We start from the raw sequence: 11180 nt of genomic DNA on the forward strand, positions 1-11180 counted from the left end.
CCTCTCCACATGGTGATTCACATGTCACTGCCATCCTTTTATTAAGTAAGCTGCCAGATTTCCCACACAGCTAATCCCTTCAAGTGGCCTGAAATCTGTCTTCCAGTAGCTTTCACCCACAGGACTTAGTCTTTTCTCTCAGAACCACAGAGAATAATCATCATCACCGTTCACATTCCCTGAGTGCTGAATACGTGCTGGGCACGTTCCTGAGACTGTACTGCATCTCATTTATGTTATTATCCCATTTCACAGATGAAGACATTAAGGGTGAGAGAGGCAAAATAGTTTGCCCAAGGCCTGACCCCAAACAAATGGCTGGATGTGAACTCAAGCAGTCTGACGTCAGAGTGCGTAGTGTCGAACGCTCAGAAATTCTGCTTGTCTTGTCCCTGTGACAGCCCCACAGAGATGTGCAGCCCGGGAGCTTGCCTCCCAGGACCTTTTTCCTTCCAGGCTGAATCCCCATCTCCAACCTCCTTTCCCTTTCTCCAGTTCCTCCTGACCGAGATCTGGGACAGCGCAAAGATTGCAAACTCCCAGTCCATCTGACCTCCTGTGACTTGCCCCACTCTGCCCCCCAGGACAGCCTCAGGCCAAAGCCTCTGGAAACACCGTTTTAGCAGCATTCCTCTCGGGAGGCTGTATTTTTCCTGTCTGTCCTCAACATTTCTTTTGCTAGAACAACAGGCTCAGTTTTCCCTTCTGATAAATCTGGTCACCCTAAATATGGGGCTTTGAGCAAACAGGAGCGGCGGCCCCACGCAGTCCTCATTTCAAAATGCAGATTCACTCGGGCTGCTATTTTGGAGGTCTGGTTTCTTTCCCAGCACACAGTGGTTTTAAGGAAGAGGGAAGGGATCAGGACAGAACACTGGCAGGGGAAGGATGCTAGCACAGAAGACTCACCTGGGCAGCCTTTGTTTCCCAAAGTTCACAAAACATCAGCTCTTTGAGAAGCTCTGAGAAAAAGAAGGTCCTTGGGCACATAAAATTGGGAAATACAGGTTTACCAACCTCCCTCCTGGAGATCAGCATACTAAACATTGGAAGGCCTGGTAGGAAAGGAGCCTAACTGGTTTTGTTGAACTCAGTTTTCCCATCTAAAAATGTAGGCTAGTAAAAATTTGAAAAACGATGCAGAGCAGAAATTGCAAACAGGCACCCAATGGCCTAAAATATTCTTCAGATAGATTTGATTTGGCCCCCACAGTACTTAAGCTTTTTTTTTTAAATAGTTGCTAGCACATAATAATGGAAATATTTCTCATAATAATCTGGATTTGGGTGTTCTTGGAAAGTCAGAATATCAGGAAACAACATCCACATTCTTGCACGACAGTGGTCAGCTGGACACAAGCCTGTGGTCTTTCGCTCAGCTCCCTGCAGCCCTCCTTCTTCTGGCAATACAGCTGTCCCCTGGCTTTGCTCATTTATGATACTTCCCTGGCCTGGGAGTCCCCCAAGTTCTCTGCTGTGGAGATTTCCTTGGGTGGGAGATGGTCTGGGTTCATCCATTCATTCGTTCAACAGATACTGACAGAGCTGCTGGACCCTGTGGATACAAGATGTATACCACAGTGTCTGTCGTCTGCATTCCAGCGCTGGCATTCTAAGATTCTAGCTGTGAATTGCAGAATGAGGAGGGGGAGGGGTTGGGAGAGGGAAGCTGGCAAGGCCAGAACCTAACTAAGTTTCCTGATTTCCAGCCCCGGTGCTGGCCAAAGTCGTCCCCATTCTCCACTGCCCACAGAGGGGAGCTGCCACCGAAACAGCCACAGTGAGCCCCAGGGAAGAAGGCACTAACTTGCTCTGTGACTCAGACCAGCTCCTGCCCATCTCAGGGCGGGAACTCGTCTGTTTCCCGCCTCAGTTTCTCCAACTGTAGAATGACCTGGTTGGAACAGAAAATTACGCACGTCCTTTCCAGGTCTGGCACTCAGAGATGCTAAGACTCCAAGATAAAGGAATGTCTGATCAGGCCATTCCCGAGCTGTTCCATCGAATTCCAAGCAGCCCCGCTCCCTCCTTTCCCCCGTCCGGGCCAGGGCGGAGGCTGGAGCCAGAGGGCCGGGCCGGCCCGGCCGGGCTTCCCGCCCGGGGGCGGAGTCCGCTCGCCGTCCCGCCCCTCCACCTGGGGCTCAGCCCCGGCAGATGTTACAACTTTTTCTCATTCTCTCCCGCGGTGTCCCCCCACCAGGCCCGCCCAACCCGTGCCTCCCTCCCCTTCCCCACTGGGGTCCTGCCCACTTTCCTGCGGGGAGCCCGACTGTTCTCAGGGCTCCGGGTGGGGCGAGAGGCCGGGCCAGGGGCTGGAGGGTCGAGGGGAGGAGAAAAGGAAAGCAGAGGCGAGAGAAATTAGGAGGCGGGAGAAATCGAGGACTAGAAGGAAGAGGAGAGTCAGAGGATGGTGGAGAGCAGTTTTTGGAAGCCGCCACGCCGAGTCTCAGGCTGGCCCGGCTAAGCTGGGGGAGAGGGAGCGAGGGCGGCGCAGGGCGGGCGCTCAGGCGGCGGGAGGCCCCTCGGCTCCGGCCTGACCTCCCCAGAGCGCCCCGCTGCGGCCGCGCAGGACCGGCCTCGCTGTCGGGCCGCCAGTCTCGGACCAGCCTCTGGGCCATTCCCTGGGGCGCTGAGCCCTCTCGCAGAGTCCGGGCCAGCCGGCCGGCGTGCGTGCGGGCCGTGCGCCCTGGGCGCGCGAGGCGGTGAGGGCCTGGGAGCTCTGCGCGCCGGGACGCGCAGGCCGGCATGGCGATGCACGCTCTCACCGGCGTCTCTCTCATCAGCCTGCTCAGCTTGGGCTACCTGTCCTGGGACTGGGCCAAGCCGAGCCTGCTGGCTGACGGGCCCGGGGAGGCGAGCGAGCAGCCCTCGGCCGCTCCACCCCAGCCTCCCCACATCATCTTTATCCTCACCGACGACCAGGGCTACCACGACGTGGGCTACCATGGCTCAGATATCGAGACCCCTACGCTGGACCGGCTGGCGGCCGAGGGTGTCAAGTTGGAGAATTATTACATCCAGCCCATCTGCACGCCTTCGCGGAGCCAACTTCTTACCGGCAGGTAGGCATGGCCCAGGCCACTGGAGCTGGCCGTCCAAGCCCCCAATAAACCCAGTCGGGAGATTTCCCCTGCACTTACAATCCTCCATTGGGACCTGGTAAACCAGGGCTCGGGGCCAATTCTGTCACCAATTGGCTGTGTGATGATTAGTAAGTCCTTTGTCCTTTCTGGGCCTCAGTTTCCCTACCTGCACACTGAATCGTTTGGCTCATCTTTGAGATCTTCTCCCTCTGATGTTCTAGGACACTCACAGTGCACACCATGGGGTCACCCCTTTGTTAGAGGAACACGCAGCCTCTGACGCTTAGGTGTGAATGCTGCTCCTACTTACACACCCTGAGGCCCTGAGCAAATCACTTAACTTCTCTAAGCCTCAGTTTTCTTGTCCATAAAATGGGGTGAAAAACAGTTTTTGATCTTGAAACGGAAGTGGTGAGGGTGAAATGAGTTGCATGTGACCTGCTTGGCTGTCAATAAATGGCAGCCTCTATGTCATTGGAGGGATTAGGGTCACCAAACTGTTTGATGACTACATTGGGAAGATCCAAGGAATTGGTGGAGGAGAAAGGCGCACACAGGATGCTGTGACCTGTGTAGACTGAGGCTAGTTACTTCATTTCTCCAAGCCTCTGTTTTTTCATCTTCCAAACTCCTGCCAAGTTGGCTGGCAGCCCGAGGGAGACATGCTTCTTTCTCCGTAAGTTGTCCACAGGCAAGGCGGCAGGATTACAGGATTAAAAGGGCAAGGAAACAGGAGGTGGGGGTGTGGAAGGCAAACTCTGGCCACTTAGGAGAAAATCCTTTGGCAAGACTGAAGCTAATCCTTCTTGGATGGGGTCCAAGGCATGCTTTCTCCCAGGTTCCACCCAAAAGCTCCTAGCGTGATCTCAGGAACCAGAGCCTTAGTCTCCCTGTTTCCTGTATCAGAGAAACTGAGGCATGGAGTCAGGAAGGGTCCAAATCATCCTGGACCCAATTCAGGGTCTGTAGGAGAGGGAGCTGGGAGGCCGGTGCTTGGCAGGGGTCCTGGAGCTGGGAGTCAAATAGGTGCCTTTTCTTCCTCCAATCTCGTGCTCAGTGTTTAGATCCAGGAACAGAGAGAGAACAGGAGAGAGAAGAAGAGGGGCCCGATATGTGTTGTGGGCGGGGGGCAGTGGTAGTGTGGTACAGACCGGGGTTGACTAACCTCCAGAAGAGGGAGGAGGAATCTGCATTCCTGAGGGTTGTGCACGAGTTAGCATTTCTCTCCCGAGAGGTGACTTTTGGTTTAAGCAGGGCAATGAGCAGCCAGCAGGGCAGCCTTCCAGCCCCCTGATCCGCAGAGTTAGCTGAGCGTGGCTGGGCAGCGTCTGCCCTCCGCCCCCTGCAGCTGGCTGCATCTGACTGATGCTGACTGCTCTCATTAGTGTTTGTTAATGCATCCAGCCGTGTTTGGTGAAGCTGGAGAGGGCCAAAGTTTCTCATGTTACTCACTTGCAGACAGGCTTCGCTGACTCTTAGCTGGCCCACCCACTTTACAAACCAGCGTTCCATGGCGCCCAGCCCCTACGAAGAGAGGCTCTGCTGCAGCTCAGGGCCCTAGGGTACTTCTTGTATTGAATCTAATCCTTCATTAGCTCGACTGAGGTCTGCAGAGGCCACAAAAGGGAGATTCTGAGTTGCGTAGACCAGGGTTCAAAGCTCAGCTCTGCCAGCTGTCTGAACTTGGGCTAGTTGCTGCCCTTTTGGGAGCCTCAGTTTCATCATCTGTAGAATGGGGATAATAATAGCCTTTCCCGTAGATTTCTTATGAGGAGTAAATGAAATAATATGTGGCATACTGTATTACAAATGGCAGTAGTAGCTAATGGTAGCTAACAACCATACAGATTTATGATAAGGAATCCAAAGCAGAAAAACCCCATGCCTGGGTTAAAGGTGTCAGGTATTCAGGGCTTGGCTTCACTTGAAAGCCCGGGGTGGGGGGGGGGGCGGGGCGGGTGTGAGTAAAGATGCGGGGCTCTAATACACTTGTGAAGTTCCACACTTCCTGTTTACTCTGGGGCTTTTGAGACTCCAGTAAAGGCAAGACACCATAAGCAGATCACAGAGCGCCCTGACCACAGAGGGGAAGGGGATATGAGTGGGTAAGTGAGGAAGGCAGGACTCTGCTGACCATTTGCTTCGGCCTCGGGCGTTAGCCTGTGTGACTGACCCGGATCCAGTGGCCACATGAATTTATGGGCAGGCACATGAGAATCAGTCTCATAAAATTTGGGAACTGGAAGCTTTTTAGCGATCTCCCATCCCAACCAACTCACTGCTACACACCCACAAACTGAGCCCACAACCCCTCGCCCCGCCGCCTGACCTGGGAAGAGAAGTGGAGCCTAGTTTGCCAGAAAAGGGTCTGTGCTTGGAATCGTGTTCGAGTCCTGGCCCTGCCCCTCAGCCCTGAGTGACCCTGGGCAAGTGACCCTTCCCCTTCTCTGGACACTAGTTTCTTTTTAGGATGAGGTGAATAAACTAGGTGTTGACTTGGGTCTCCTCCAGCTCTAAAATCCTTGGAGTGTCATTCTTTATTCATTCATTCCATAAGGGATTGAGTGTCCTTTAAACATCACCTGAGTGCTGGGAATACAGGGTTGAGTAAGGGACGGTCCCATTACATATCAATGGGCCCAAGAGCATGTACAACTGAGTCGAATCCCATGGCTAAGTGGGACAGTGATGGTGTGTCCTAAATGCTGGTGGTACCCAGAAACGAAAGTGACTCACTCTTTGAGAGAGTAATGAGAGACTTTACAGTGGGGGTAACATTTGGGCTGGGCTTTGAAGAGTGAGTAGGAGTTTGCCCGGAAGAGCAGGACTTGCTCCAGGCACCATAGCAAGTTAGTTGCTTAGAGCTGAGGGACTTTGAAGTCTGGAGCCCGACTGCCTGGGATACAAATCCCAACTCTAGTCACTAATTGCATGACTCCCTAGGCAAGTGATTTAATTTACTGAGCCTCAGTTTCCTTACTGGGAAAGTGGGAATGATAATTGTATGCACCCCCTAGGTTTGAGGAGGTAAGGATTTAGTGAGATAATTCAGATGTCCTCCCCTCCTCCCACCAGGTACCAGATCCACACAGGCCTCCAGCACTCCATCATCCGCCCACGGCAGCCCAACTGCCTGCCCCTGGACCAGGTGACACTGCCCCAAAAACTGCAGGAAGCAGGTTACTCCACCCACATGGTGGGCAAGTGGCACCTGGGCTTCTACCGGAAGGAGTGCCTGCCCACCCGTCGGGGCTTTGACACCTTCCTGGGCTCGCTCACGGGCAATGTGGACTACTACACCTATGACAACTGTGATGGCCCAGGGGTGTGTGGCTTCGACCTGCATGAGGGTGAGAGTGTGGCCTGGGGGCTCAGCGGCCAGTACTCCACTATGCTCTATGCCCAGCGTGTCAGCCACATCCTGGCCAGCCACAGCCCCCGGCAGCCCCTCTTCCTCTACGTGGCCTTCCAGGCGGTCCACACACCCCTGCAGTCCCCTCGTGAGTACCTGTACCGCTACCGCACCATGGGCAACGTGGCCCGCCGGAAGTACGCAGCCATGGTGACCTGCATGGATGAGGCTGTGCGCAACATCACCTGGGCCCTCAAGCGCTATGGTTTCTACAACAACAGTGTCATCATCTTTTCCAGTGACAACGGCGGCCAGACCTTCTCCGGGGGCAGCAACTGGCCACTTCGAGGACGCAAGGGCACTTATTGGGAAGGTGGTGTGCGGGGCCTGGGCTTCGTCCATAGCCCCCTGCTCAAGCGGAAGCGACGGACAAGTCGGGCGCTGGTGCACATCACGGACTGGTACCCGACCCTGGTAGGTCTGGCAGGTGGCACTGCCTCGGCCACCGATGGGCTAGATGGCTATGACGTGTGGCCAGCCATTAGTGAGGGCCGGGCCTCACCACGCACTGAGATCCTGCACAACATTGACCCGCTCTATAACCATGCCCGCCATGGCTCCCTGGAGGGTGGCTTCGGCATCTGGAACACCGCTGTGCAGGCTGCCATCCGCGTGGGCGAGTGGAAGCTGCTGACCGGAGACCCCGGCTATGGCGATTGGATCCCACCGCAGACGCTGGCGGCCTTCCCTGGAAGCTGGTGGAACCTGGAGCGGATGGCCAGTGCCCGCCAGGCCGTGTGGCTCTTTAACATCAGTGCTGACCCCTATGAACGGGAGGACCTGGCTGGCCAGCGGCCCGACGTGGTCCGTGCCCTGCTGGCCCGCCTGGTGGACTATAACCGCACAGCCATCCCTGTGCGCTACCCAGCTGAGAATCCTCGGGCCCATCCCGACTTTAACGGAGGTGCTTGGGGGCCCTGGGCCAGTGATGAGGAAGAAGAGGAAGAGGAAGAAGAGGAGGGCAGGGCTCGCAGCTTCTCCCGGGGGCGCCGCAAGAAAAAATGCAAGATTTGCAAGCTGCGATCATTTTTCCGTAAACTCAACAGCAGGCTGATGTCCCACCGGATCTGATGGGGGGAGGTGAGGATCTCTGACCCTTAGATGTGTTTCCTCCCTCTAGCCTGGCCCTGCTCCTTCCCAGGCAGGAGCCTGAGGTCAAGTCCAGATCTGCAGGGAAATGGAGGGCGTGGAGCCCCTCATTTGAGGCAAGGGGAGCTTGGCTTGGGGGTTGCTGGGAGTAAACTAGACTGAGATGCTTGGGTCCCGGTCCTGCCTCTCCATTGACTTGCTCTGTGACCTCGGGTAACTTGCATGAGCTCTCTGGGCCTCAGTTTCCTCATCTGTAAAATGAGCTCCAATGAGTTTGTGGCTCTGTGGTGTGGACCTGGTGCCTAGGGCAGTGATGGAGTTCCCGGCTGACCTTGCCAGCTCCCAGATCATTTAAGGCCTTGCCCTTGAACCCTGGACCTCTGTGGTACTGCTTGGATGAGGGGCCACACAGAAGCAGCTCCAGCCTGGACCCTGGCCGAGGCCTGGTGATCTGGCTGCTCTCTGAAGGGATCCCCTAAGTGCTGAGGGTGGAGGTGCAGGGGTCAGGAGGTGACCTTCCTGGGTCCTCACATGGCCTGGGCCAATCCTGGGGCCGGACTGGTGGTGGGGGCATTGGGGCAGAGCTCTCCTTCCTGCCCCAGCACCGAGAGGAAATGGCCTGGCTGTTAGCTGCTGCAGGATCAAGGGTGGTGGAAACAGCTGTGAAAAGAACCTCTGAACCAACAGTCAGGACACCTGGGTTGTGCTTTGACCTTGGACCCAGTCCTTCCCCTCTGGGCTTCGACTTCTCCATCTGCAAAGGGGGATGCTAGCCCTGGCTCTGCCTACCTCACAGGGCTGTGGAGGACTAGCCGAGATAACGGTTGTGGAGGAGCGCTTGAACTTGATTAAAATGCACTGACCGAAGGGAGGGCTGCAGTGCTGTCCATGAGCACATGTGGGTGTGTGCGTGTGCGTCCTGGGGGCAGACATGAGCTGATCATCAGCTGAGTGAATGGGAGAGGAGGTGGGCAGCCTGGCCAGGAGGCAGAACCTGTGGGTTCTGGTCCAGTCCTGCTGCAGATCCACCGTGTGGCCTCAGGCAAATCCCAGACTCTGGGCCTCAGTGTTCCCCTGTGTGCACTGGATGATCTAAGAGCCCTCCCGACTCGGGCATTCGGGGCACTGCTGCGTGCGTGTGTTGCAGGGCATGGGCTGAGTGGTGGGGAGGAAGGGCGTGGGGGTTTCAAGCTTGCCTGCTGCATAGCGTGCCTCCATCCGCACACTGCGTTCTGCATATCTCCCTTCAGGTTCCAGCCGGCGCAGCGTGTGTAGGCGAAAGCCCTGCTGTGAATTTTGAAAATAGTTATTTTTGTCGCTGGCAAAGGAGGCCTGTTAGGACTCGTCAGCTTGTGGATGAGCGGGACGGGGGTGGGGTGGGGTGGGGTGGGGTGGGCTGGGTGCGGTGCAGTGGAGGGGGGTTCAAGTACTGGCTACAGAACCGCATCCCCACTGCAGAGGTGGCTCAGCCCAGGAGTGAGGGTCTGACCTGGGGCACAGGACGGAGGTGACCATCCGTGTCTTAGGGCCCTTCCTCCCAGCACTGCTCTCTTATCTCTTATGGCTTCCCCCAGCTGGAACCTTCCTCTTACTCTAGGATGGTGGGGCAGGGGCCAGGACTGGCTGAGGGCTCTGGACTCCAGCCACCCTCTAGCCCTTCTGCCTGCTCAGGAGGGAGACCAAGGAAGTCATCCATTGGGACAGCGTCTCAGGCCTCGCGTACCCCAGGGATGGGTTGTGGTCTGCCCATTATCCAGGATACTCCAGGTCTGCCAGGTGCTTGTCCCAGCTGGGTGGGCTGGGTCCCTCCAGAGTGGCTTGGAGCCAGAGCTCCCGTACAGCTCTAGGCTTGTACCAGTTGAGTAGAGGCCTCTCTCCTGCCTGCTGAGTTGGCTCTGCCCAAGATGGCCCAGCCTCCAGCTCCAGCCCTGCTTCTCTTCCTGGACCCCTGCCCTTTGGGGCCACAAGTACAGGATCATAAAAAGCCCTCTCTGTTCTCCTCTAGGCACCAAGGCCCACCCTTTGTGGCCAACCCTGCCCCAAACCTAGAGGGTCCAGTGGGGGCTAGCTCCTTCTCCTGATGCCCTGAGAAGAAGGTTCGGTTTAATCTCAGACCTGGCCTAGAGCTCACCTGGCTCAGGGTGCTACCTAACCCAGAACCCAGAAAATAGCCCAGGAGCCCCACTCAAGCTCCAGCATGCGACCTGGTCCACAGCCTAGCAGTCCCCAAGCCTGCCTAACCAGGGTACTGGCAGCTGGCCCAGGCCTGAGACGGGTGGAGTGTCTCTGGATGAGGAGTGAGCAGGACTCAGGGCATTGTGATGAGGGGCTCATCCTGCTTGCTGTGGCTTCTGCTGTGTGCAGCCATTGGCATGGCTCCCACCTACCTCCTGTGGCCCCTGCATCCCCCGCAGCCAGGGCACCTGGGTCTGGACTTTGTGTCTGACCCATGACTAGCAGTGCCAGGCAGATGCTTTGACCACCTGTGGTGGGGAAGGGTGAGAGGGAGGGCGAACATGGGTCTTAGATTTTGGGGAGTAGAGCCCAGAGATGCCAGTCAGGCCCCCTCTTTCACCATTGGCTGGACCAGATGGCAGCAGATCTGGCAGCCAGATGGGTTAGAGCCTGCCTGTGGAGTCCTGGGCAGGGAGGAGCAGTCCCCCAGGAGCCAGGAGAGTGCCCCAGACCTGGCTGGAGGGGCAGGGCTCGAGCCCCACCCTGGGCCTCGGCACCCTTTCCTCCTCTCAGTTGGTGCCTACTGGCTACCTTGGGACTTAGGCAAGTGGCCTTGCAGTGCCAGAACGAGGGAGGGCAGCGCCGGGTAAGGGAAAGAGCACTGTTCTGGGAGTCAGGAGTTCCAGACCATCATCCTGACTCTGCCCCTGACTTGTGCGGCTGCGGGAGGGCAGCTTCCTCTCTCTGGGCCTCAGTACCCCGTCTGTAAGGGGCATGGGCTCCCTTGAAGTCCAACAGACCCTGGATGGGTAAGTCACATCACGTCTCTGCAAAACAGGCACCGGGTGTCCCTGTCCACGCACATTTGTCGTGAGGTATAAATAGCGCTTAGCACAGGGCCTGGCTCTAAAGTGGAAATAACTATTTCTCGTGTCCTTGGAGTCAGTGAAGGAACATCTTGTCCCCATATTTCTCAGGAGGAAGTGGAGGACCCAATGGGGAGAAGACCTGCCATAAGCACTCACAGCCAATGGCAGGACTTGAACTGGGGTCCTCTCACTACAGGTCGTGCTGTGCAGACGCTGGCCTGGGAGCCATTGTCCTCTGTCCCTTGGCTCTCTGCTTCCCTCTCCCCTGCAAGGAGTGCCTCCCGTGTGAGTGCTTCCTGACCCCTGACTTCTCTCCCTTCTGGTTGCAAGCCTGGCATGACTTACTGCTGTCAGTTAACCGAGTCACCCTCCACCTAGCCCCTCCGCAGGATCAGTTCTCTCTTGGCCCACTTTCCACCGATTCTGCTCCCCACGCTCACTGCCCTTAGTGGGACAGGCCTGTGGGGACCCTTTAGATGGCACGTTTTCTGTGGCACCTGCCTGCGACCTGCAGGACCCTGAGGCCCTCAGGCACGGGCACGTGAGCACGTG

At 56.7% G+C, this 11180-nt stretch overlaps 1 protein-coding gene across 1 annotated transcript; it reads left to right on the forward strand.

Annotated features, from left to right (window-relative positions):
- Positions 1-1681: 1681 nt before the first annotated feature.
- Positions 1682-8451, forward strand: ARSI (arylsulfatase family member I). Its single transcript, XM_008517248.2, has 2 exons — positions 1682-3062; positions 6159-8451. The coding sequence occupies exons 1-2, from the start codon at positions 2746-2748 to the stop codon at positions 7564-7566; spliced, it is 1725 nt and encodes a 574-aa protein (XP_008515470.1). The 5' UTR covers positions 1682-2745; the 3' UTR covers positions 7567-8451.
- Positions 8452-11180: the final 2729 nt, after the last annotated feature.

This window comes from Equus przewalskii, chromosome 13 (genome assembly GCF_037783145.1).
Source record: "Equus przewalskii isolate Varuska chromosome 13, EquPr2, whole genome shotgun sequence".
Lineage (NCBI taxonomy): Eukaryota > Metazoa > Chordata > Mammalia > Perissodactyla > Equidae > Equus > Equus przewalskii.